The sequence below is a fragment of the Phascolarctos cinereus genome, unplaced genomic scaffold (genome assembly GCF_003287225.1).
Source record: "Phascolarctos cinereus isolate Bilbo 61053 unplaced genomic scaffold, phaCin_HiC Scaffold_4;HRSCAF=312, whole genome shotgun sequence".
Taxonomy (NCBI): domain Eukaryota; kingdom Metazoa; phylum Chordata; class Mammalia; order Diprotodontia; family Phascolarctidae; genus Phascolarctos; species Phascolarctos cinereus.
This window is the reverse complement of record NW_027555847.1, coordinates 657,353,092-657,380,222: the sequence shown is the minus strand read 5'-3', so window position 1 is coordinate 657,380,222 and position 27,131 is coordinate 657,353,092. Positions and strand designations below refer to the sequence as shown.

At 48.2% G+C, this 27,131-nt stretch overlaps 1 protein-coding gene across 1 annotated transcript; it reads right to left on the bottom strand.

The window, feature by feature from the left end:
* LOC110214384 (venom factor-like) lies at nt 1–27,131 on the bottom strand. The gene is given in 45 exon segments (XM_020995281.2): nt 1–384; nt 840–975; nt 2,115–2,198; nt 2,380–2,466; nt 3,217–3,306; nt 3,859–3,964; nt 5,097–5,183; nt 6,039–6,126; nt 6,442–6,484; nt 6,723–6,807; nt 7,292–7,351; nt 7,549–7,707; nt 7,787–7,956; nt 9,645–9,788; nt 9,972–10,074; nt 11,164–11,335; nt 13,037–13,112; nt 14,486–14,689; nt 14,829–14,915; nt 15,193–15,244; nt 17,020–17,168; nt 17,171–17,225; nt 18,382–18,485; nt 18,488–18,526; nt 18,704–18,789; nt 19,129–19,255; nt 19,350–19,547; nt 19,771–19,851; nt 20,343–20,475; nt 20,564–20,716; nt 21,103–21,173; nt 21,176–21,284; nt 21,495–21,591; nt 21,593–21,693; nt 21,836–21,976; nt 22,302–22,417; nt 22,680–22,797; nt 22,888–22,990; nt 23,326–23,413; nt 23,579–23,661; nt 23,874–23,962; nt 24,090–24,160; nt 24,435–24,597; nt 26,325–26,532; nt 26,986–27,131. Coding segments are annotated over 45 exon segments (4,926 nt in total). The 5' UTR covers nt 27,063–27,131; the 3' UTR covers nt 1–251.

Below are 27,131 nucleotides of genomic sequence, written 5' to 3'. Positions count from 1 at the left end.
TAAATCCTCAAGTTTTTATTGATGCTTTTTTCTTTTTAAATGTCATCATCACTTCCCAATGATTCCCTGTCCCCAAATAGAACAAATATAAAAAATGAGATTAAGGAAAACAAACGAATACAATAGCCATGTCTGAAATTATATGCCACATTCTGCACCTGTAGCCTGCCTACCAGCTCTCTGTTGAGAGATAGGAGGCATTCACATTCTTTATCATCACTCCTCTGAGGGCACAGTGGGACACAGACCAGCTAATATTCACAGCCATGAACACTCAGATATTCTGAAAACCTTTCCAGTTCATTTTGAAATTCCAAAAGAGCAGCATCAGATATTTCTGGCCACTTGATGATGAAGGTATCCATGCTTAAGGCACAGCTGTAGCTGTTAAAACAAGAAAAAGGGGTGAGGTGGTGCAGTGGATAGAGCACCAGCCCTGAAGTCAGGAGGACGTGAGATCCAATCTGACCTCAGACACTTGACACTTATTAGCTGTGTGACCCCGGGCAAGTCACTTAACCCCATTGCCTAGCAGAAATAAAAAAAAAAAAAGAAGAAAGGGATGTTGGGAGGAGGGTAGGCTTCTTCATTTTGTCCAATGGGAGAGACTTGTGCATTGCAGATTTGAGGTTTGAGCTGCTGGCTAGTCAGGCTTGAAGGTTAGGACTCAGACCATGGTCTAAAAACTCCTGCCTTAATGCCAGCTCTGTCTTACATTCTGAGTTCCATTATTCTTCACATAGGGGGCCCTGAGATTAGAGATAGGACAGGGTCTTCGTCATGGGCTGGGGACCCTCCAACCCCAACATCTAACAAGCAAGGCAGTCTCTAGAACTTACTCATCTCTGGTCTTCCACAGATCTGATGACTGGCCCATGATTAAATATGTCTCATTGGCCTTCAGCCCAAGGGTATAGAAGCACATTATGTGGGAGACAAATTTTTTGTTTTTGTTGAGAACTCCAGTGTCTGTACCTGTAGGGTAGAGAAATGAGGAAGGTTCCTTAGCTTCAGAATATCAGGATTAGAGTCAGGTCAAGGGCTGAAGAAGAGGCTGAACCTTCTTGTGAGAAGGGAAGTTGCAACTGGAGGAACCAGGCTCAGAGGCTGAGGAAGGGGAATCTACCATCAACTACATGCCCTCTCGAGAACTCTGGGATTAGGCACCTTACAGGCTGTTAAGACAGTGGGAAGAGGGTGAGAAGAAGGAAGAGGGAAAAACCTAAGATTTGGAGGCAGACAAGCTTGATCAGTGAGACCATTGGACAAGTCTTCTAATCTTTCTGAGTCCTTTTCTTCAACTTTTTCTTCAACTTTCAATTCAACAAATTTCAATGGCTCTCTATTGCCTCCAGAATAAAATAGATAATCTTCTATTTAGCTTTGAAAGCCCTTCCTAATCTGGCTCCTCCACACCTTTTTGGTTTTCTTATACCTTGCTCCTGTTCATAGAATCTGCTCCCGTGACATTGGCCTCTTGGTCATTCCTTTCCCAAGACACTCCATCTCCTAGGTTGGAGCTTTTGCTGTAGCTATCCCCCATGCCTAGAACTCTCTTCCTCTTCCTTTCTGCCCCTTAGCATTCCTGGCTTCCTTCAAGTCTCAGCCAAGGTCCTCCCTTCTGCAAGAAGCCTTGTGTAGTCCTCCTTAAACTTAATGCTTTCCCTCCACCATTACCCCCAATTTAACCTATCTATATCTTATTTGGAGATAGTTGTTCGTACACGAGAGTAGGAAATGTTTGTTTCCCTTTCTTTGTATACCTAGTATTTAGCATAATGCCTGGCACATAGTAGGTGCTTAATAAATGCTTGTTGACTGACTAAAATGAGGGGATTGGGCTAATCTGTAAGGTCCCTTCTAGCTCTGCATTCCATGATCCTAAAATGAAGAGGGGCTGATGGCACCTTGGACATGGGTGACATAAAAACCAAGTCTCTTTGGGGAGATTCATGGATGTGAATTCTCCTGCCTGTTGCAGATAAACATTTCGCCCTCTTATTGGGCCAATCTCATCTCTGTTCCTGAACGTGCCGGGAGCCCAGCACATTCCCCTCTGAACCTTTCCTCTGCCCTCCACAGACCTGTGAGACTGGACACAGTGTTAAACTCACCACTTTTGATGACTTCTAGGATTTTCATGGTGTAGTAGACATAGGTGTCAAGTTGCTCCAGTTCCACCAAGTGGGCCTTGTAGACTAATCAGAAAATGAGGCCATCTAAATCTGATATGTAGGGACCTGTTCCCAGCTCTTGCCCACCCTTATCCCTCATGGGATCTTGGATTTCACCCAGCCCTGCCTCTCAAAGGTGCTCATCTCTGAGGACATAAGAACCTCTGGTCCCACTGTAAGCTACAGGAGGGGCCTTGGCACTCACCAAAGTCAACTCCTGGCTGACATGATGCGATCTGAAGTTCCTTCTGGCTAATGCCATTGTGGTTACTGGTTAGGGAGGGGCACTTTTCTGAGTGCATTAGAGAGAAGGGAGCCCAAGGAAAGACAGACAGACGGATGGAAGGACAGAGATTTGGGCAGACAGATGGGTGAATAGACAGTTGGACAAGTAGAGTAATGTCAGCATCAATCAAAAACTCTTCATACTCCTTCACTCCTTTTCCCCAACTATTTTTAGTGCCCCCCGCCATAAAACAAAAATAAATCCCCCCCAATTTTGTCACTCTCTGGCTTCCCTTACCTCTCCAATAATAATAGCTTTCCTATAGCACTTTAAGGTTTGAAAAACACTTTACAAATGGCTCATTTTATCCTCAAAACAACCCTGGAAGGTAAGTGTTACATAGATGAGGAAATGGAGGCAGACAGAGGTTGAGTGATTTGCCCAGGTCACAAAGCTACTAAGTGTCTGAAGCTTGATTTGAACTCAGGTCTTTCTGGCTCCATGTTCAGCCCTCTAACCTCTGTGACACCTAGGTGCCTCCAGATCACTATATCCCAGACTCTTTTCCAGCTTTATGATTTAGAGACCCCTTTAAAGGTTGATAAGTGTTGAGCTGTTCCTGAATCCATACATCCTTGCAACAAATTGCCTGTGAGAAGGTGTCTCCCAAAGTTACTTATCGCATCTCTAGAGACCCCTACACAACTCAGTCTGTAACTGGGGCCTCCTAGGCTGTGCAGGGTGGGAACAGCCACTCCTGCCTACCTAGCTCTACTCCATGCCCTGTGGCCCAGATGGGCCAGAGCCCTAGCTTACCTTCAGCACACCGGCACACGTCTTTATGGCAGATTCTTCTCAGGAGCACAGCATCCCCCGGCACATTGTAGAAGGCACTGCATCTCTCTTCTGCCATTTCCCCGTGGGTCAGCCAAGAAACAAGGGGGCTTGAAGCTGAGGACCCTTCGGGGTCCTGCAGCTTTCCCACTATCAAGGACCTCTACTGGCCTGAACCGATTTGGGTGGGCAGAATGATAGAGCAGGTCATTTTGATGTCCTGCACCAAACCCTGTGTGCCAGCTTCTGGTGCCCAAGGAATAGCTAAGTATCTCAGTTTCCCACCGCTTACAGTATGTGTTCCTAGCCTTCCCATTCCAAAGGGCTTTGCTTCTGAGTAATTCTCTGATCCCCATAGTGGTACCTGGGGCATTCCTGCTCCTCATGCCCTAGGGATGCAGACTGCAGCTCTGACCTGGGCTGCCTAGAGTTCTCAGGTCCAACTCAAACACTATCTGAGGGAGCAGGGGATGTCCTGGGCTCCCTTCGGCTCTGTTCCTTCCAGATGTTCCCTCCGTAGCTCCGCTCTGGAGGCTTTTACCATCTCCTAGGTCTGGCTCACCTCCTTTTCCCTTGCCCCCAAAGTCTCAGTCATCGGTACTACTCACTTTGGTCCCTACTCACCAGGCTCATAGTAGTTGATAATGGTGACAGGAGCAGCTTGCAAGAGCTCTGTCTCGAGCAGCCGGTGAATGCGGAAGCTAAGCACAACGTTCCTTTGGTTGGAGAGCTGGGAGAGAGGCCAGACAGGCTCCTGATCAGGTACTGACCATAGCACACACTCCCTTACGGGAGGTGTTGACCATGGGAGACAATGACCACGGGGAGCTCTGCTGACCATAGAGACGCTAACCAGGGGAGCACTGACCAAGGAACGCTGGACACTGGGAGCTATTTGTGAGAAGAGATCAGCAGTCCCAGAGAAGGCAATCATGAAGCATTTGAGGAAGAGGATCTGACTGGGAAGGAGTGGATTCCATAAATCTGTGTCTGGAACCGAGGGGGTCCCTGAGGCTTTAGCTAGAGAAATTGCCATTGCCCTCACATTCTTTTTTTTTTTTTTTTTGGCTAGGCAATGGGGTTAAGTGACTTGTCCAGGGTCACACAGCTATTAAGTGTCAAGTGTCTGAGGCCGGATTTGAACTCAGGTCCTCCTGACTCCAGGGCTGGTGCTCTATCCACTGTGCTACCTAGCTTCCCCCCGCCCTCACATATTCTAATGCACCAATGGGTACAAATTTTCAGAAGGGTGTGTATTTGTGTGCCGACTCTCTCTGTGTGCTAGTGGGTATGGCTCAGAGGAAGTTGCATGTGTCAGCTGCCCAACACCAAGGGGGGGCCTAGGGAAGAGGGATATCTGGGGTGTCTGTTCCTGAGGGCCTTCTCCCTGAGATCACCCCTTATTTATCCTGTATATATCTTGTTTATACATAGTTTTTTGCGTGGTGTCTCCCCCATCATGCTGTGAGCTCCCTGAAGGCAGGGACTGTTGTTGACCTTTCTTCCTATTCCCAGCACTTAGCACACAGTAGGCACTTAATAAGTGTCAAGGACGCACTTAATAAATGGTGGCTGACTGATTTCATCTATTAATGGTCACGAACCAGAGGGAGCTATGTGTCAAGGGACATAAGTGAGAAAGTTACTGGGTAACTGAGTATCAGTTTCCTGTATGTGCTAATGAGTATAAGCCAGAAGGAGCCACATATTGGGGCACTTCCTGGGTGTCTTCATAGCTGTGGTCCAGAGAGCATTGTATTTTGGGAGTCAGCTCCTCAACCTGCCTTGGGAATGCCAGTGGGCATATCCCTGTGTGTGGCTGACTCTCAGTTCCCAGGTGGCCTGGACTGTTCTGACCTCACCTTTTCCAGGTAGAGAATGATGGAGCTGTTCCTGGAGCTGGTCTTGGTCTCATACTGGAAGGCATACATCTCAATGTTACTTGTAAGCTGAAATAGAGGAATGAAGACATCCAGGACTTGTAACACCAAGGATTCAGGGACACAGGGGACTCAGATGACAGGGTCTCTAGGACATCAGAACTCAGAGGCTCGGGGATCTGAGGATATCAGAGATTTAGAATGGGGATGATTTGGGGATAATAGGTGATTTGGCATGACAGGGGCACTGGAATGCTAGAGACTTAGGGATGTCAGGACCTCAGGGCCTCTGAGACATTAGGAATTTGGGAGGTTGGAAACTCAGGGACTAGGAGATATTGAGGATGTCAAGAATTTAGATGCTGAGCACTCAGACACTTGGGGGACTCAGGAATGTTGGGGTTCTAGGTGAGGCCCCTAGGCCCTGTAGGAGATGGCATCAATGCCCATCAGGATTGAGGGGAAGGACCTATTCACTCCCAGACTGGGGAGAGCAGCCTCCCCAAACCCATTTGATAAATGGGAAGCTTGAGGCCCAATTCTCTACAACTGAGCAGAGATACCCTCTTTGGAAGTGTTATTGTTCAATGGGAATGGATCCAGGGGATAGGAACCAGGAGACCCAAAGTCTGGTCTTGGTCCTGCCACCAAGTTGCTATGTGACACTGGGCAAGTTACACACTCTCTCTCGGCCTCAGGTTCTTTTTTTGTAGAATTGGGACCATATACTGCTTGGTTTATTGTTTCCCTCCTCAGCAACTACTGGGAGGTGCCGGGAGAGGAAAGCCTTAGAGGCGTGAACCCTTCTGGAGGGTGTAAAGAAATGATGGGGCCAATTTCTGATTAGTCACCATCTGTAGTTGTCATTCTAGATACGACTAAGGAACCCCTCCCCTGGCCCCCACATCCCGTCCTTTGAATCACCTGCTTCAGGTCACCCTCATCAGGAGAGAAGCCAGTCAACAGTGACACCTCCAGGATGGTCATTGTGGCATCTTGAGGCCCTTTGTACCTGAAGGTAGAGTGCTACTTGGGTGAGGTAGGGGGCTTGGGAAACTTGGGAGTGTCTGGGGGATGGGGCCTTGATGTCAGAAAGGATTCCTGCCAAGTCTGAGGACCTGATGCTGACAGGTCACAAGGTACCACAGGGGAGGCCCCCCTGCATGGGATGTGACAATTAAGTCCAGCTTAGACAATCTATCAGATTCAGAGGTACAGGGCCTCCAGTGCCAGGGGACTTGAGCACTGCAGTAGGACAGGATAAATCATGTTCTTTTTTGGAGGGATAGGAAATCAGGGTACCTCACAAAGGTAGAGATGGGGTTACCTTGCCTCGATCTTCAGATGATAGGTTTCTCCCTCTCCTCTCTCTGTGGAAACACCCATTAAAAAAAGCCTGGGGAGGAGTTGAGACTCAAGGGGTTTTGTGTGCTCACCTCTGGGAACTAGTGGGGCAGACCTCCAGACATGTTGACACTTTCCCCAGGAAGAGGTTGGGTGGCTGCTCCCTTCAGGGATGGGGTGGGGGAGAATGTCAGGCTTATCAAAGACATGGGGATGCCTCCCTTCTTCAGGAAGGCCCTGGAAGTGTCAGGGGAGGGGGCTCACCATCAGGATGCAGGGTTATGTTCAGATGATAAGGCTGACAAGAGCTGCTTTGGCTGTCTGGGAGTTTGTGGTAGATGGTCAGGACCTGGGCCAGTGAGAAGATGAGAGAGGGGAGAATGGGAGGGGCCAGGGCATTCTCCCATTGCATGGGTCTTCTCTCTGGGACGGGGCAAGGGTAGTGGTGGAAGGTACTCCTATTTCCCATTCCTAGGGGTGCAGTGGAGCTGTCCCCATGAAAATGGCAGACCCCACCTATTCCCATGTGCTGATTGGCAAAGGAAGGGAGCTCCTGAGGGCAGGGGAAGACTGATAACTGGGGGGAAGTCAGGACTCAGGAACCCAAATGAATGGGAGAAGAACACTTCTTAGAGGTTTATTCCAAGCTGAGGAGAGGGGAAAGGTGTCTAAGGAGGAGACAGACTCCTGGGGACTCAGGCCAGGAAGGGTGGGATAGGGACCAGACTCATGTAGGCATAAGGGGGACTCCAGGGGAGCAGGAACATTCCAGCTTGTCTTCCCATACAACAACATCTTGACCTTGAACCCAGGGGAAGAAAGTTCAGACTCACAGAGAGGGTGCCTTTCCCAGTGCCGCTAGCTTTGATGATGATGTCATCCTGAGCTGAGAACTGAGAGCAAAATACCAGAATGTCAGAGTTATGCAGAAACCTTAGAAACAACCTGGCCCAATAGTCTCCCTACCCCATGCTATCCACTCGAATAGTAGAAGTCGTTAGGTCAGGAGTCCAGGAATCCAGGCTGCAGGAACAGGGAGAGTCTGGCCACAGGGAAGCCTAAGCCTTACTGTCTCCTTGCCGTGCTGTACCTTTTGAGAGCGGAGCTGGTAGGCGTTAGTCTGGTCAATGTTCCACTCCACAGCGAATGCCCGCTTAGGGACAGCGATCTGGACTTGGATGTTAGAGACACCACCAACAGGGATGGTCTGTCGGTACTGGATGAGGGCCTCAAGTGCTACCACTGTGGTCTGTGGGAAAAAAGAGAGGGCTGATCATTTCCTGTGGCCCAGGCCAGCCGCCCCTGGGGGTGCCCTCCGCCTCAGTCACCTGGGTGCTTTGGAAGCCCCCACCAAGCTCCCGTCGCTCAATGAGCCACTTGGTGATGGTGTGTACATCTTCATGCCGACCAAGGTGTAGCTTCTGCAGGAGAGCATATGCTGTGGCCTCCACAGTATACAGTGACTTTTTGTCATTTTTCACCTTCCAGTGGCTCTTATCTAAAAAAGGAAGGGTAACTGGTTATCCAGCCAGTCTGTATGGTCTCTGAGTCAGGGGTCCTGCGTCCTTGGGTGAGGGATTCAAATCCTGTTTCTGATGTTTGCTATCTATGTGATCCTGAGCAAAGAATCCAACTTCTCTGGGCTTCAGTTTCCTCATCTGTAAAATGAGGGAATTGATCTCAATGGCCTATAAGGTCCCTTCTAGCTCAAAATCTATGATCCCATCACTTTCCTGGGTTTTAGATTCCTTGTAAGTAAAATGAGGGAATTCATATTACTGGTCTCTAAGTAACTTTCCTGTTCTTAACATCTGTGATTCTATTTTCCTATGACTTCTCCGGGCCTCAGTCTCCTTATGAGGAAATTAGACTCAATGAAATTCATAATTCTGTGACTTCTCTGGGTCTCTGTTTCCTTGTTAGTAAGAGACCCTCTCACCCTCCCAATCTCTTCCTGGGCTTCAGAAGTCACATAGAATCACAGAATCTGAGTTGAAAGAGACTTTAGAGGTCATCTAATACAACTATACATGAACAGAATCCCCTCTACACAGCCACTGAAAATTCTCTTCCTTAGTTTCCTCATCTATAAAATGAAAAGGTCACACTACGTGATCTACCTTTCCACTTCTAAATCTAATGATCTCCAACCGGTGCTCATAGAGCTTCTGCCTAAAGAGTGATTGCCAACACCATTGATGAGAAGGAGAGGAAATAATCATGGTAATATTCTGCAGACCACTTGGACAGAAGGAGGAAATGGAAGATAACTTTGGGAAACAGATCACAAACTCTGCAGGGAAGTATATACTACAGTGATAGGCAACTTCCACTATCCATTCATCTGCTGAACCCCTCTCTGCCAAAAGAAAACAGTTGATAAATTTGCCCACTCTTGGTCATTAAGTTATTTGTTGTTTTGTTGTCGTCCAGTCATTTTTGGTTGTGTCTGACTCTTTGTGATCCCATTTGGGATTTTCTTGGCAAAATACTGAAGTAGTTTGCCATTTCCTTCTCTGGCTCATTTTACAGATGAAGCTAAACTGAGGCAAACAGGGCTAAGTGACTTGCCCATGGTCATATTGCTAGTAAGTATCTGAGGTCTGATTTGAACTCAGGTCTTCCTGACTCCTGGGCTGGTGCTCTGTCCACTGGGCCACTTACCTGCCCTATCAAGTCATAGGCCAGGGCAAAAATCTTATTGAGAATTTCATCCTCCAAGAGATGGAGGAAGTAACCAAGTAAACTGCTCCTATAGACTTGATTCTGACCAACATGGAGAAAGTTGCTGCTGAACAGAAAAAATAGGAGCCTGAGGTAGGGGAGGGGAGAGGAGGAAGAAACAGGTGACTAACTATTCCACCACAGAGCTCATGATAGAAGGAAAAAAGGAAAGCCAGGCAATAGCAAGACAGGCACCCTGGATTATTCAGAGAGTAGATTTCAAAGTGTTCAGAGAAAGAATAGGCAGAATCCAACTGGCCTAATATTTTGCAGGAGAAATTAGCCCAAGAGGGTTGGGAAGCTCTTAAGGATGAAATTTTCAAACTATGTAAGAAGAAAAAAGGTAAGCTGCCTGAAGAGATCAATACAACAATAGCTTAAAGCATTACATTATCTTGGTAGAGGTGGGTGGTGACATACAACCCTGTTATCCCATGGGGTAGGTTGCATGTCCAGACTCACCTGGTGATGCAAAGTCGTCCAGACGGTCATTAGCCTGGGGACTACCTGCAAGGGCCAGGGCATAAGAGGCAATGGCCACACTGAACACTGTTTTCAGGGTTGGCAGCTGCTGCTCAAGGAAGGCGCCAGCCCTCTGGATACTGGCTCACGTTCTGTGGGGCACAGTGGTTAGAAGGGCCTGCCACTGGCCCTGCTAAACCAGGACCCAGCCCCAACCCCAGGGCCTCCCATCAGTGCCAGGACCCCATCACCCAGGGCACAGAAAAGACCACAGACTCCTACATCTCCCTCAGGTCCCGCTGTGTATCCCTGTGCCTGTGACAGTGCCTCCTACCAGCTCCTCCGAGTCACGTGGAATCTTGCCTTCCTTCAGGGCAATCAACACCAAAGATGTCAGAGAAACTTTGGCCTCCGAACCCCAATAACCACCCTGCAGATATGGAAGGAATCACAACAGCTGTAAATCACTGGGCTCAGTTTGGGAGCCCTCCTTTTCCAGGAGGCCTTCCTAAAGTGTTGGCATTGATCTCCCTAAGTCAAATTGGGCAGTGGGCAGAAAGGAAAAACCCAAGACCATGCACCTTTAGAAGATTAGGGTCTGGGTGGAGACATGGGATTGAGTTACATCTGATCTGAGTTCCCAAATCTCACATTCAGAGTCACAGAATAGTTTAGGGCTGTAGTGCAATGCTCTCATTTTACAGATGGGGAAACTGAGACCCATAGAGAAGTGACTTGCTCATTATCATATAGCAAATTGGCGGCAGAGCTATACTCTAACCCTGGACTCCCAGTTTTCAAGTCAAGGCTCTCTTCACTCACTTAGGCTGCCTTTTCTCAGGTGTCATTCTCTGTCCCATATCTGAGTCCTAAGAGTGCTAAATTTCAAGTAGAAGGACCTGAGTTTGAATAGTGGCTCCTTTCCTTTCAGCTTGTGTGTTCTTGGGCAAGTCACTTAACCTGAGTGTTCCTGTGTGAGAAATTAGGGAGTTGGACTAGCTGAGGGGAGCCCTAAGGGTCTTCTCAGCTATACTACCAATTATCCTGGGATGTCTGACCAGACCACAAGCACCAAAGGGCCAGTGACCTCTTTCTCTGTATCTCTCTTCCACGCAGTGTTGAGCACACAGTGGAGGGCTCCCCATCACTTCCCAGACCCCAGCTTTGCCTTGGGCTCTCCCCATTATCCTGTATATAGCTTGATTTGTATATATTTGCTTGTATGTTGTCCCCTCCTATTAGATTGTAAGCTCCTTGAGGACAGGTATTGTCTTTTGCCTCTTTTTGCATCTGTAGCACAGTGCAGGCACTTAGTAGGCATTTAATAAATGTTTATTGAATTGAATTGAAATGTACCAGTCCCCAAAACTGTCATTCAAGACTGAGGCAGGGGACAGGGCTAAGTTTAGGAGGAAAGGAGGCTACCTCAATGGGCAATGGGCTGAGAGAAGCTATTATCCCTCCCTCCACTCTTCTGTGCCTTCCTGCTCCTTTGTGTCCTCCGGGCCCAAATGCCTACCTGCATAGACTTCACAATCACTGGGGCTTTTTCCTGAAAGCTCCCATCCTCTTCCTGTCTCTGGGTAATGAGCCATTTGGCGCTGCTGCACAGAATATCATTGTCTATTCCACCTTTGGTCATTCCACCCTTGGAGGCCATAGCAAAGACCCTGAATACGTAGCTGGTGAGCCTGCAGAATGGAGGATGCTGGCATGGCCACGGAGTAGACAAGACAGTCATGAGGCAGAGGTCCTGTTCCATTAGACTGGGTGGGGTTGGTGAGGAGTAAGCCCAGTGCCCACACAGTGCCTGTGTTTCTGTAGTTTCCACCCAGTGACCTCTACTTTTTTCATCTCTTTAGGGCTCTCCTCCAGTGAGCCCTTCCTGAGCCCTCCAGTCTAGACTGATCTCTACCCCTGAGCCTTGGCAGCAAGACTTAGAGATCCCTGAGGAGAGGACCTCTATCTGCAACCTCTCTTTCTTCACTGGGGACTCCCTCCCCAAGACCACCATGATTCCCCTCCCCTCACCTCCATTCTACCTCCTTCTTAAGTGCTGCATGTGAAGGTATCTTTCCCATACTGCTTTATGTGTTGTCTTCCCTCACTAGAATATAAACTCCTTGAGGACAGAAATCTTACTTGCTTCTATTTATATCCTCAGCACATAGCACAATGCTTATCATTTAGAAAATATTGACTAAATGATTTGTCTATTTATCTTCCCCTTGTCTGGCTTCTGAGGTCAGGGTCTGGGTCTACTCCTCCTCTCCCCACCACCCCAAGATGAGTGGGCTGCAGCAAGATGTAATATATTTTTCTACCTGTCATATTTAATCCCCCTCTGAGTTTGCCAGGGAAGGTATTATTGTCCTCATTTTACAGATGGGGAAACTGAGGCCTCATACAATGAGTTAACAGAGTTTGCAGTAGAACCCATATCTCCTGACTCCCAGACTCTTATACTAGTGTGGGGCAGCGACATCCACAGACACTAGATGGGGTATACCTCTGGGTCTTCTGGTGTTGATCTCGCCTATAATACACCAAGTTTTTAAAGGAGGCCTATCTATACATGTTGGAGTAAAAGAAGGGGATTCCTGCATTACCCCTGGAGAAATGTGCCCTGCTGGTTCCCTGACCACATTGTGTGGTTAGATGGCCTGGCTTAGCAATGGGGGCAATTCTAGGACCCAGCAGGGTAGACACACCAACAGGGACATTGCAATACTTCAAGAATGGAGTGGGGTGTTGAGTAGGATGTCCCTATGAAGATTTCTCAGTGTAATTAAGGTTTGGGATAAAATTATCCAGAATTTGGAGATAAGTTCAGGAGGCAGAATAGGGTTAAGTATAGACTTCTATAATTCCTCTTTTTTCCCAGGGCCACATCAGTAGTTAAAGTTTACCAAGTCTGAAACTCCTGAAACCCCCCCTTGTATCATGTTGTTACAACTGTTGCTATATTTTGGTGGTAACCTTGCCACACCACAACAGCATCTAGCTTGACTGCACATTTTTAATTGCTTCTTTGACATTACTTTAGCAAACTAAGGGGCTAAATATAGATATGCATATTGTTTCTTTGTTTTTCAGTCTCTAGGGTAGATTTTTGCATTTAGATTGTGAGCCAAGTAGTGGCCAGTTGGTGGGAGGGGGCTTTTCCCATTAGGGTTATTTAACCTGGCTTTTGCTTCTGTAATTTGTCTCACCTCATCAGAGCATACTGATGGAGGGACACCCTATTCTCGAGAATAGAAAATAAAAATAAACTTTCTGTTCCTATCTTGAGAAACCTCTAAGGTTTTTTTTTTTAATTGAGTCACATCCCACACAGTGTGAAATTATTGGTGAGAACATTGGCCTGGGGGCAGTGACAGCAGCTTCCTCACCATGTGCTTCCAGGGCTTTCACGGTGAATGTGGTAGGTACCATTTGAATTCCGGTGAGCCAACATTCGGGCATAACCTGGTAGGAAGATGGTGAATGGTCAGCCTCTGGTACTGGATCCCAGTGAAACTTCAGGGATATCAGTGTCCAAGTGTGACAAAGTTGGGAGGGTCAATGTCTCTGCATACAACTGAACGTGGTAAGGGATGGAGTTTCAGTTCTTGCATCTGGGTTTACCATGGAGGAACCTTGTCAGTGGCTGACTGTAACTGAGGAGAGCGTCAGTGTTTAAGTGAATCTCAGAGATTCCCAACACCCAGAGGAAATGTGGGGAAGGGGTCAGTAGCGTCTGAATGTAACCTGATGGAGTTGCCACTATGTGGTGCAGTTTGGGGCATATCCCATCCTGGCAGGACTTACGTAGCAAGGTGTTGCATGCAGGGGAAGGGGCATTACAAGGTATATCTAGAGGAATTTCAGTGTCTGGGTGTAACTTGGAAAGAATGGACGTTGATATGTAATTTGTGATTGGGAGTTAGTGTCCCATTTACACTGCATCTTACATGTACATTTTTTTATATGTTGTCTCCCCCATTAAAATATAATCTAGAACCAGGAGAACATTATACATAGAACAGCAACATTGTACGATGATCAACTATGACAGACTTAGCTCTTCTCAGCAATACAATGATTGAAGACAAGTCCTAAAGACTCACGATGGAAAATACTATCCACATCCAGGGAAAGAAGTATGAAGTCTGAATGCAGATAGGAGCATACTGTTTTCACTTTTTTTTTCATGGTTTTCCCCTTTTGTTCTGTTTCTTCTTTCACAACATGACTAATGTGGAAATATGATTGCATGTGTATAACCTCTATCAGATTGCTTGCCATCTTGGGGAGGGGAGAGCGAGGGAGGGAGGAAGGGAGAAAAATTTGGAACTTAAAATCTTATAAAAATGAATGTTGAAAACTATCTTTCCATGTAATTGGGGGAAAAAAAACAATATTTAAAAAAAAACCCCAACACAATATAAGCTCCTTGAGGGTAAGGCCTTGTTTTGTTTTTTTTTAACCTTTCTTGGTATCCTTAGCAATTAGCACAGTGACAGTCCCTTAGCAAGCACTTTAATGTCTGTCAACTGAGAAAAAATTCAGTCAAGTGATAATTCTATGTGTATATGTGTGTGTGGGCATGAGTGGCCATGCGTGAATGTCCAAGTTTAACCTAGGGAAATGGTCAGTGTCTGGGTGCAGATGGAAGAGGACCATCTGTTATAAGTGAAGAAATGTCATGCTCTGGGGGTACTTGTTCAAGGCAGGGATTCTGATATAACTTGGGGACTTCGGAGCTGATGCCTATGGGTTAGAATGGGGAATGGCCAGGGAAAACACACACCCAGGCTGGGAGGAGCTAACAGCCTCCTCCCCTTCACACATACACTTACCAATCACAATGTTGTCTATCATCTGGCTTATCCGCTCCACCCCAACTTGTCCCCACTGCCCCGTGGCATCCAAATATCGGGTTAGGATGACCAGAGGGGCCAAAGAGCTCAGGGTCTGCTCGGGGCAGCCAGTTGGCACATCCAGCAACTTGTGTAATTCAGAAGGTGTTAGAGCTCCGAGGATGGGCTCACCGAGAATGTCTCCTTGAAAGAAAGAAGGGTGAGGCACCATCATGACCAGAGTAGCCTATGTATGCCATATCCCCCTCAGGCTAAGGAAAGGATAGTTCCCACCTGCAGCCCAGCTGCCCCACTGCTGCCAGGGTGGCCTTGCTCTCATTACCTTGTACACTGACAAACACTTCTGCTTCTGTGCCAGGCACCATGTTCTCAAAGACTCTTCTCTGCACACTTTCCTTCTGAGTGAGACCTGGGCAGAAATGAATTTCCCATGGTCACCTAGTACCAGGAGCCCTTCAAGATGAGGTAATCAGAGTTCTTGGAGGGTCAGACTGCCACAGAGGCAAATTGGAGCTAGGCACAGCTTAGTGGGCTGGCTAGATTGTCTCATGAGCAAGGCCTCCAGTTCCAGTTCCATCCCCAGGGCTCCAACCAAGTGGCCTTCAGACCTCCAGGCATACCCCCACACCTGCACCTGTGGATCCCTGGAGCTTTCCCACCTGTCCCAGGCCAGTGTTCTCACAAACCTTTAGGATCCAGCAGTAGGCTATAAGAGACTCTTTCTATCTGTCCTTCTGCCTGTAGTCAAAAGAATCCTAGAATGTAAAAGGAACTTAAAGATCATTTAGTCCAACCCCCCACCCATTTTACAATTGGGGGAAGTGAAAACCAGAATGGTAAAGGGAGCTAGCATGGTACAGCAGGATATTTGTTGGGTATGGAATCAGATGACCGAGTTCAAATCCCCAGCTCTGCCATTTACTACCTATGTGACCTCGAGCAAGTCATTTAACACCTTTTGGCCTCATTTCCCTAATGACAAAGTTAGTGATAATAATATTTATATTGTGCTTGTTCCATATATTATCTCATAACAATCCTGGGAGGGGGGTGCTATTATAATCTTCATATTACAGATAAGGGAACTGAGACTAAGAAATGTTAAGTGACTTGCCCAGGGACACACAATCAGCTAATAGGTTCTGAGATAGAACTCAAACTCAGGTCTTCCTGACTCTTGTCCAGCATTTTCTTCCCTCCTATCTGTAAAATGTGGAACTGGCCTAGATGTGCTCCAAGGTTCCTTCCAAGCTGGAAAACTATGATGCTGTCAAGGTCGATCCTTCCATTGGTTCTCAAAGAGGACCAATGACATCAGGAGGGCGATGTCTTGACTTGCAAGTGAATTGGATCTGAGGGAGGAAGAGCTAGACAAAGTCAGTAGCCTCACTCTCTCCTCCAGAGTCATGGGAGTCCAGTGGCAAGACAGAGGTCAGGACGACTAGCAATGACCCCTATGACGCTGTGCTTTACCCAAAAGAGCAGTGAGGCTGATTCTTCAGAGAAAGCCTTTCAGCTCCAAGCCTAATGATTTCTCCATTGTACCATACCTTGTGGGGACAATTTTTATCATTTGAAAATGTAAAAGTACTTCTTGAAATGTGAAAAGGGGTTTTAATAATAATGAACACAGAAAACAAGAGTACTTTGCTGTGGCTCAACTTCCTTGAGTCCCCTCCCCTTCCTGGATGTCGGGCACAAGGCTTGCCTCCTCTGGCAAGGCCTGTTCTGCCCACGGCAGCTGTGGGGCTCGAGCCCCTTTCCCCTACTGTCCCCTCAGCACTGGCCGAGATACCCCCACTACAGTCTGCTAAGCTGGCCCTTGTCCCCACAATGACCCTTGGTTATCTTCATGGGTATATGCATCCTGTCTCACCATTGTAGTCAGACCCAGGAGGGAGGCAAGGACTACATCTCTTTTGTCATTGTTTTTCTGGCAGCACCCAGAATAGAACTGGCCTGGGATGCACATTCCAGTCAATAACCATTGCTTTAGTTAATTACAGGACAGAGGCTTATCTATTCTGATAACTTCTTTGCTTCCTCAGTATAAACCAACTTAGCCTGACAATTTCTGCTCCAATCTTTCCTGCCAGGAAAACTGCGTTCTTCAACTCAGGTGTCTGGTGACATCTACCCTCTCTGCTTCCATTAGGTGTTTTCTGTCCTACGTGGGCACCAGCCTTGGGAGATCAAGTCCTGGCTCTCCTACTTAGACAGATTTGTAAAATGGACATTATTTTCTTTACTCTACCTGCTGGGGGTATTGTGAGCAAAGTGCTCTGCATGGGAAAATAGAAGTTATTTTGAGGGTGCATATCTTGTGAGGGCCAAAGGTCAGCTGTAAAACCTCCCCATGAGCATTCAAGAAGAGACCTTGGGAAAGTTGAGACAGCATCTGGAGTGATATGAGAGGCCAGCAGCAGCACTGCCTGGGGTAGTCAGGGGGATACCTCTGCATCTTCCCAGCATCCATCTTCCTATCTGGTCTCACCCTTGAGGGATTCAGTTACCCGCACAAAGAGTGTCTTCATCACTTGGTCCTGGAAACCAGACCCCTCAACCTTGACTTCCACATCGATGTTGCCTGGTTCAACAGGCAGCACAGTGAACGACACCACCCTTGAGGAGTCTGGAGGCACGGAGACTCTCTGGAAGAAGATCGGGTATTGCTGGACTTGCTACACAGAGCCTTCTTGTAGGGAAACTCTACACGAACCTGGGTTGGCAGGAAATCAGGACAGAGACTATCACCACAAGCTGGGGCACCCAGGTGCTTGTTCACAGAGAGCCACCCAACAGCTCCATTCCCTCCTCAGGAGAATGAGGGAGAACCTGGAACCTGGCCCCACATGAGCCCACACTAAAGGTCCTAGGCTCATAGAATATTAGAGCTGGAAGGCTCTTCTGAAGATTCAACCTACTTATTTTACAGATCAATCAATTCATCGACAAGCATTTATTAGGTGCTTGAGCACTGTTAGGAGCTGGGGTTACAAAGACAGAAATGAAACAGGCTCTACCCTCGAGGAGCTTACATTCTATCAAAGGAGACAACAGGTACATGTGTAAATATGTACAAAATATCAGTGAAGTAAAAATGAAGGGATGGGATTTGGAGGAGGAGGGACAGGGAGAGGGAAGCACTGGAGGCCGGGAGGAGCAGGAAATGAATTAAGCCTTGAAAGAAGTTAGGGATTCTAAGAGGTGAGAAAGGAGTGCGTTCCAGACTTGGAGGGCAGCATCCAAGTGGAAAGCAGAGAGGAGATGGGTGGAGCGTCTGTTGTGTATGGAGAGAAACAAGAACAATTTAGCTGGGCCAGAGTCCATAGAAAGGAGTCATGTGGAATAAGCCTGGAAAGGTAGGTTGAGGCCAGATTATCAAGAGACTTCAATGATAAAGAGAGGAGTTTGTAGGTTGTTTGTATTTTGAACTCGGGTCTTGCTGACTCCAGGCCTAACACTCTACCCAATGAGCAACCTAGCTGTGACGTTATTGGCATAGAAAACTGCCAATCCACTGTGACACCTAGTTTTCTACCCTGCCCTGGTTGTTAGCTGTCTCTCATGAGCCCAGAGAGCCAGGTGCTTTCTCAGCATCCCTCTGCACTTTGTGGATTAGGCCAAGCACATGTCATGGGATTTGGCTGTTTGATGATCGACGCATGAGAATGCATGCCTGTTTTAGAGGGAGGTCACAACAATATCACAGCTAGCCCATGGCTTAGTCACTGCTCACAGATCACGCAAGGCTCCTTAGCGGCTCCCTCACGTGTATGCACCCCTCCCCCCATGGCTCATAGCTCCCTGAAGCTCACTCATGGTTCATTCAGAGCTTGCTCCTGACTCACTCAAAGCTCCCACTGACAGCTCACCCGGGTCATTTTTTTCTTGTGGTTGTAGTTGTACAGCACGGCTTGGATTTGGACCTGCTCGTTCCTGACCACAGAGAAGGGCAGCTTCAGGTCCACAAAAAAGGCTTCATGACTGTCATCTCTAGGGGTTCTGAGACACAAACACCTGACACAAGGACAGATAGTGAAAGGGTAGATGTTTATAAAGTGGAGGGGGTGGATTTGGGATTGTTGGAACCAGGAAAACAGTCTTGCACCTTGGACGTGCCCAGGATTGGAGCCCCGCATATCCTGGGGCTGCACAATCACGGAGACCTTAGGATGTGGGGCAGAGAGGACTCACCTTTGCCTTTCCGGAGGCTCACGGCCATGATTTGCCAAGTGGTGATGGAATCAGGCGGGGTCATGGGGACAGTCAAAGCTGTGAGACTAGAGGATGGAGTAGGGGTGGGGACAACTCCATTAGAGCCACAGTCACTGTCCCAAGGCCAGTCAATGGTTCAAAGATCCTAGTTATTGTCTTTGGTAAGAGGTCAGGGGTCTGATATCAGTCCCTATCCTCGGGTTATGGTCACCTTCCCATAATCAAATCCTGTAGTCTTTACCCTTGTATTTCAGTCACCATCCTTGGATCACTTTCCTGGGGATCAAGGTCATTGGCCTTGTCTTTCAGGCACAGTCACTGTTTTGTGTTAATAGTTGTTGTTTTGGGTTCATTTTTGGTCCTAAGACATTGGGGGAAGGGACCCTGGGGATCCTTGGTCTTACCTGGAACCCCGTTCAGGGTCATTGGGCATGTTGACCTTTTTCCAAAGCCAGCTCTCAAGGAAGGCTGTACGCACTGGCAAATCTTCTAAGAACCACATGTCATCTTCTTCGTCATCATCTTCGTCAGCTGTGGGGTATGTGTGTGGGGTGCCCCTGTCAGACCTTGGCCTGAGCCCTGGCTTACCTTCTGCTTACTTCCTGCCTCTTGGTGCCCTCCTTACCAGTCCCTAGCAGCAGCCTCTCTGCTTGGGCCTCCTGGTCCAGCATTGCCCTGTGGTGGCAGCACTGTAAAAAGGCGGCCTTACAAGCGGGGCCATGGCGCACCCATGGGACCCGGTCCTCACAAGAGAGTCCAATGGGTCCCTCTCGAAACCCAGCCTCACAGCAATGTCTCTCCGGCTCTATCCTGAATTCATTCACTGCACAAGGAGGGAAGTGAGGTGAGGGTCCTAAGCCCATATGGCCCACGAACATAGAAGATCCTCTTGTCCCTTCCCTGGTCTTCACCTTCACCCTTCCCCAAATAGTTCTTGAAGGTTTAAGGGTTCAGGGTTTGGAAATTAGAGGTTCAGTACTTTGGGGGTACCAAGATTTGGGATTCATGGGTTCAAGAAGCAGCTACACAAAAGGTCTGATTCTGACCTTTTTGTCTCTTCTTTTCCAGAGTCTTCAGGGACCTGCGTTTGCATGAGGAGGAAGAGGAGCTCTGGGGGCATTGCCAGTCTAGAGGGGGAGGAAGATCCTCTGAATCATGCACCAGGACATCTGGTCATTTCAATCTGGACCTCCTATTCCCAAGAGTGAGTGCAGCTCACTGGCTAGGGATGGGAGGCCAGATTTTCCCTTTATCCCAACTTACTTCCCCACTCTCATTCTGGCCAAAGACCTTTTTGGTGACAAAGCTCCCTTTCTAGCTCCTTCTCCTGGCTCCCTCCATGTAGCCTCCTTCACAGTCACCTTCTTAATTATAGGGCCTTGTACCAGAAGAATTTTAGCAACCATCTGGCATAATCCTTTTATTTTATAGCTGAGGAAACTGAGGCCCAGCCTGGAGAAAGGGACTTGCTGAAGGTCATTGTAGTAGATCCAAGATTTAAATCCAGATTCTGTTTCTAAATCCAGTGCTCTTTACACTGTATCCCATGACTGGAGGGCCCCTTTCCCCAACCCTCCTCGGCAGCCTCTGATTGCTCCCTTCAGTTTCTCTCCCCTACCTTCACTAGTCCCTGTGCTCATCATCATAAGGTTGGTTGTGAGGTCCACACCAGCATCTGTAAAAACGCCCAGGTTGTCTCTTCCACTTCCAGCAGTACAGCCAATGTCTCGAGTCTCCACCACATCCCAGACCTGTGGGCCACCGAGGAGGGCCTTAAGCTGGGTCGTCCCAGGCCAAGTCCAATAGCAATGGAATCTAGACTTCCTTGCATGACCTCACCTTCTTCTGGGAAAGCCTATGCTTGCTATTTAGGGCATACACGGCCTTGTCCACAGCAACCAGACCCACCAGGGCTTGAGGGTCGCCAGTCAGCTGTAGGTCCACTTTGTCACTGGGTTCAAAATTAGCTGAATCCTTCAGGCCTATCTGAAGCTGGATGGACATGGATAGGTAAGGAGAAGTTGAGGCACAGAGAGTTAGGAATGTGGTTCTCCAGCTGCTTCTCTGGGGCCCATTTGTTCTTTTCCTCCTCAATCTTCCTAGCTCCTCACCAGCCCCCTGAGACCCTTCCCATTATAACCTATCCCACTGCTCTATGTCTCTCTGATCTCTCTAAATGTTTCTTGTCTTTCAAGGTCTAGCTCCAGTCTCGTCTCCTCCCAGAAGTCTTCCTTGATCACTCCAACCCACACTGATCTTTTCTATCTCTGACCTCAGGACTTTCATGGCCTAGACACTTAGCATTCCGGGAAGAAGAGAGGGCACTGAAGCTGGGTTGGGGGACAGGTGTAGAGGAGGGAAGGCAGGCTATGACTCACAGTGCCCATGCATGTGTCCTTCACGTCAATCCAGATGGAGTCAGCCACGAGCTCAGGACTGGAGCCTGGAGGCTAGGACGGAAGGACGGCAGTAGTTCTGGGATCACAGGGATCATGGAAGATGTTATGATACCCTCTGCTCTTTTGCTTTCAACCTGTACGATCCGCCCTTTGTTCAACAACTTAGCAGAGGGGAGAAAAGGAGGGCACACTGAGGAGTAGCCCTGGAAGGGGGTGGCAGAGCCAGGTACCAAATCCCTCTCTAAGGTCCCTTTCCTCATCCCTGGGCAGCAATGATTGAGTACTTCTCACAGTGGGACATCAGGGAAGGCAAGGAAGGTGCCCCCTGCCCCGGGGCTGCCTGAAGACTTTGCCCTCACACCCCTCCTCACCAGGATGGTGAAGTGCGTGATTCTCTTTTTGGTGTCCTCATTCTTGTGCCTTGTATTGAGGCTCAGATGAATGCTTTTTCCAACCTCAGTTTCCAGTGTGTAGGAAGTTTCCAGAGTTTTCCTGAGTCTTATAGGCCTGGATCGTTAACTCAGCAGAGGCCTGTTCCTGGGGCTGCAGCTGCTCATCCTTTGTTTCCACCTGGGAAGAGCTAGGAATTAGGTGTGGGAATAAAGCCATCCTGTCCAGTAGCAGCCCCTTTCCAGGTTCTGTGACCCTTCTGGGTTTCCTTATTCACTCTACTCCACCTTCAGTACCAGAGCACTGGCCTCTGTGTCCTTACTCGAATGGATAAGCTCTCCAAGTTGACTGCTGTGTTAAGGGTCAAAGAGCCAAGCCCCTTGGCTGAAGTCTGGACCCTGTTGCCTTCACATTCCACGTGGACCCCAGATGCTGGAGACACATCAGGGTTGGTGACCAAGACCTGTGAGTTGGGTTGGGAGGAGGAGGGGAAGATACAGATGCTTAGCCCTAATATCAAGTAGTATATGGGTAATCTCTGTCTAGGAAGTGGGGAGACTCTCTATCCTGAGGAGGGAAAGTCTTTGTCTTGGTGAAGTGTCTCTGTTGTGGGAGGAAGTGACTGTCCTAGGAAAGAGTGGGGTTTCTGTCCTAGGAGTGGGGGGAAGGGTCTAGAATGTGGGGGAAGGGTCTTTGTCCTGGGTGGGGCAGGGAGGGTAAGTCTCTGTCCTAAGATAGGATGGGCTCTCTATCCTGAAGGAAGTCTTAAGCCTTTGGTGACTCCTCACCCCAAAGTGGAAGGGCATTCCAGGCTTGAAATAATGGGGTGTTCTGGTGAATCTGATGTTATAGGGACTCTGGACTATCTTCACCCCTGAGGTCTCAGCCTGGACCATTTCACCCGCTGTGCAAATAAAGAAGCCTTTGAGGAAAGCAGGCCCCAGGGGACTAGGGAAGTTCTGTTCTGCCCTCCCTCCTTACTTGTGGAGAGAACATTCAGCCTTTTGACCCATTTTACAGATAAGGAAACTGAGGTCCTAGAAGACTGAATTATTTGTTATGCCCAACCCAGTTCCCTCTTCCTCCCCTTCCCCCTCCTTCTTCTGACCCAGTTTAGGAGAATCAGAAGGGGTATACTAGAGGAGAAAGGTAAGAGGCTCACCCACCAGAGGAGAATACAGTGACACTGACAAAAATTGAAACCCCTAGGAGATTGCTGAGGTCCTGGAACTGGGAAGTCAGGGTGGCATTGCTGAGGGAAGCATGTCCTTCACCTTCAGAGATCTGGCTCAGGGAGAAGAGGAGAAGAAAAGCTGAAGAGGGAAAGGGGAGCCTCAGAAGAGGGTGGGGATTAGAGGGGGGGTCAATGCCAACCTTCACTCTCTGCAATGAGTCCTGGATGGTGATCCAGCCAGAGTCCAGCTTCATCCCAAAAATGGCCAGAGCATGTCCATCGACAGGCTTCTTGAACATATACCTAGAGGCCCAGAGAAGGTTCTCACTGTTTGAAGTACCCCCACATAAGCTCACAGAGCTGTCAAGACCCCAGTTCTCACTTTTCTAGTCCAATGGTTCTGCTGGGTCAGCTATAGGAAGTGTGTGGGGAGAGGATATTCTGCTCCTCACTTTTCCCAAATGGCTCAGAAGCCAAATGCTTGAGATTTCTCCCAGTTTTCTTTGCAGAAGAAGCTGGGGAATACCTGGTTCCAGCCCCAAAGTGCCTCTCTATCCACCTTTCTGACCTTTTATACTTCCCTTACACACATAAAGCATCTCTCTGTCTCTGTCTGAATGAGGGGTAACAATGCTCACCTGGCCTTGATATCAATACCCAAGGCTGTGTCATTAAGGTAGAAGAAGGTCTTATTGGGGACCAACTGGACCTCGAAGGATGGGAGCACTAAGCAGGGAGAAAGTTTGGAGTTGATGAACAGGTGAGCTTCAGAGGAGAACAGAACATGGAGCCTGGAGTCCAGAGCCCCGGCCCCAAAAGCCAGAACCCAAGTTCCCTGAGTCCAGGAAGACCAAATGTCCAATATTGGTAGCATGGCCCAAGGTTGCTTACCATATTCCTTCACATCAAAGGACACACTGTATGGCTTCCAGGGCCTACTCTGGTATCAGGCCTCAATGGTCCAAGTTCCAAAGCTGAAGCAGTAATGTCACAGTCTAGACCCAGTGGCTAGTCAACCCCTCCTCCAGACTTCCCTCCTTTCCCCACCCTTATCCCATTTGGGGAAGGCCTGGTGCAGATGGGAGAAGGAAGAGGAGGGGGTGTGTGAAGAGAAGCAGAAGGAAGGGGAGGTTGGGATGGTATCAGAGGGAGGAGCCTTTGGGGCAGGAAGCAGAGAAGGGGATACCTGACCAATTCAGGGAGATGGAAGGAACCCACAAAGAAACCACTGTCATCCCCTAAGTTCTGGCTGATGACAGAGATGCCTTGGGGGTCCTAGGGGGGAAAGAGAAGAGTCAGGGGATACTCAAGCCCCACCCCATTCCTAGAACACACTTCCCAGAGTCTCCCTAGCTCTGCTGGGATGCCCAGGACCCAGTTCTCATGACCCAAAAGAAACAACCTTAATGTCAATGGTGAATGGCCTCATCACTGGGTCTAATCCATGGTTCACTGTGAACACCCTGTATTGAACTGAGAGAGAAACAAAGATATGTTGTTGGCCAGAGCCTAGGTATCTTGGCAGTAGAAGAAGTCAGAGCCCAGAGACCCTAGGCAGTGAGGAAAGCCAGAGCTCAAAGACCTTGGGTATCGATTGAGAGCCAGAGTCCAGAGACCTTAAGCAGTTAGAGGGAGCTGGAGCCCAGAGATTCTGTGTGATGGAGAGAGAAAGGGGAGTCTTATGGGCAATGCCAGAAGCTAGAAATAAGCCTTCCTTCATCTGTCCCTCCCCATCATTGGGACCCACCTGACTGCTTAGGGGTATAGATGGTCTTATCGGTCTGGATGAAGATATAGCCAGCATGTGGAGCAACCAGGATTGTTTTCATCAGAGAGAAGGTGTCTGAGGAGGCTTTGAGGACCACGTACTGCTTCCCTGGACGTGGAGGGAAGACTACGCTTTCAGGGATCTGGGAAGAGCACATCTCAAACTCAGTACCTTTCCTTCAAACCTGCTCCTTTCGCTGACTTCCCTGGTTCTGTCTGGGGCACCACCATTTGCCCAACATCCCGTGTTCTTAACTTTAGCCTTATCTTTGGCTTCTTCCCTTCCTTCTTCTAAACTCTTAAGATCCAATCAGTGTTATCAAGTCCTGCCCAGCTCACTTCTGTTAACATCACTTACAAATGCTTCTGCTTTTCCCAGTTTGTCAGCCCAGCACATTAGGAAATGTAAGTGATAGAGAAACAAATGTTTATTGGATTTTTTTAAATGAAGAGATTGAACAGTGACCTTTCTTTAAGGTTCCTTTGTGGTCCCTTCTGATTCTAAATCTGTGATGCTGTGATTTGGTCCATATCTTGCAGAGGACAACTCTATGGGGGTGTTTCTAATTTCTCTTTCAGATTTCAATCTTTTTAGGGTATATATTCCTTGTTTTGTTAATTTGAATATTTTATATTTTTTTATAAATGATATCCATGATTCTTACGCATGAAGGTAATCATGACATTCCCTTATTTTAAAATCTACCTATTGTCTCTCAAATAAAGTTCCAGCTCTTCTGCCTGGCATCTCAGTCCTAGCCACTGTGACTATTTTTCCAACCATGGCTCATATTACTCTTCTCCAAGCATTCCAAGCACATTCCAGCCCAAAAAGCCTTCTTTCTACCCCCACCTCGTATGCTTTGGGCTTTCCCCCTTCTGCACTTTTGCTCAGGCTTTTTCCTATGCCCGGAGTGCCCTCCCTCTCCAAGGCAGCACATTGGACAGAGCACCAGGCCCAGAGTCAGAAAGACCTAAGTTCAAATCCAGCCTTAGATACTTACTAGTTGTGGGACCCTTGGCAAGTCATTTAACCACTGTTTGCCTCAGTTTCCTCACCTGTAAAGTGGGGATAATAGCACCTACCTCTCAGAGTTGTGAGGATCGAATGAGATAATATTTGTCGAATACTTAGCACAGTACCTGGCACATGATAAACTCTACCTAAATTTTCGCTACTATTATTATTTCACCTTGCATTCCTACCCTACATAATAACTCTAAGGATTCCTGATTCTCTGCTCCCCTCCCTGGTTAGTAGTGACTTCCCCATCAGGGACTTCCAGATACTTTCGTGTGCTCCTTTCCAATGTACCAACCATGTAAAAACTGTCAATAGTTGTTCATTTCTGTGCCTTATCCTCCTGTGGCACTGTAAGTTTCATGAGGACAGGGACTGCGTCTTAAGCTTGGTGGCTTCTTGTGCACTCTGCACACAGGGGGAAGATGTTTAAATGACTGGAGGAGAGAACCTCCTGCACCTGGTCCCCACCTCTACTGAGCCCTCAGAGGAGTGGAAGCCAAGGATGGACCCTGAAAAGGGCCTCTGATGGAGGAGACTGAGAACTTGCTTTAAGGATCCTCTCTCTGGTGAGAGGAGAGAGACAGAGTCTTTAGACCCTGGAAAGTCAGAGGTCATATAGTTCCAGTACCTTGCCTCTGAACTCCATGACTTCCTAGAATCATGGGCTCTAAGTTCAAACCTCATGCTTAGAAAGTTTCTCTCAGGGTCTGACCCAAACCACCTTTAATCCTGAGACCTGATGTTCCAGGGCTGACTGGAGCAATGGAGGAGCTGTCTTGGGGTCTCTACCAAACCCAACCCCACACACGGCATGCCAAGCTATACCATACCACAACACACACGTACCGTCACGGGAACCAAGGCCATATAGTTGTTGTCTTGGGAGAGGGTGAGCGATGTGTCATACAATATCTTCCTCTCTAGGGGAAAGTCCCAAATGTTGAGAAACACTTTAAGGGGCTCGACCAGGGGCTGCTCAGGGTCCTGATGCACCTGGAGCAAGATGTTCTCTGGGTCCCCCACCCATAGAACTCGAGGGGCCACCAGGAAGTACCTGTACCAGGAGATATACAGAGGGCAGCAAGCTGAAAGGAGAATACCAAAGGGATGTCCAGGGACACAGAGCAGAAAAGGCCAAGAGAATCACATGGAGTTGTGCAGAGGAAAAACACAAGGGATTATACTCAAAGAAGCTAAGGAGCCCCCACAGCTAGACCTACAAAAGAAAGCCCTCCAACAAAACCCAAATAGAAGTCAAAAAACCTCGGAGCTGGAAAAGCCCTCAGAGGGCGTGGGATCCCACCCACACCTGAACAAGAAATACTGAGAGGTATGCAGAGGGAAAGAAATACAATGGTGAGAACACGCCGACATGTACAGGGAACCCATCACAAGAAGGGAAATCCTCCAAAGACACCTGGAAACACATTGACAGAAAAAGAGACAGATGTGGGACACACGCTGAAATGAACATGAGGAGACACATCTCATCCCCTCCCTTACTCACAGAGGGCCACAATGGGCGAGAGGGAGACCTAGAAGGAGAAGCAGTTGTGACAAGCCCAGGATCCTGGGGGCCTCCATGGCAGAGGCTGGCAAGGTGAGGATGGAAGAAGTAGGGCGGTAGAGCTGGGGTCACTGCTCTCTGGTTAT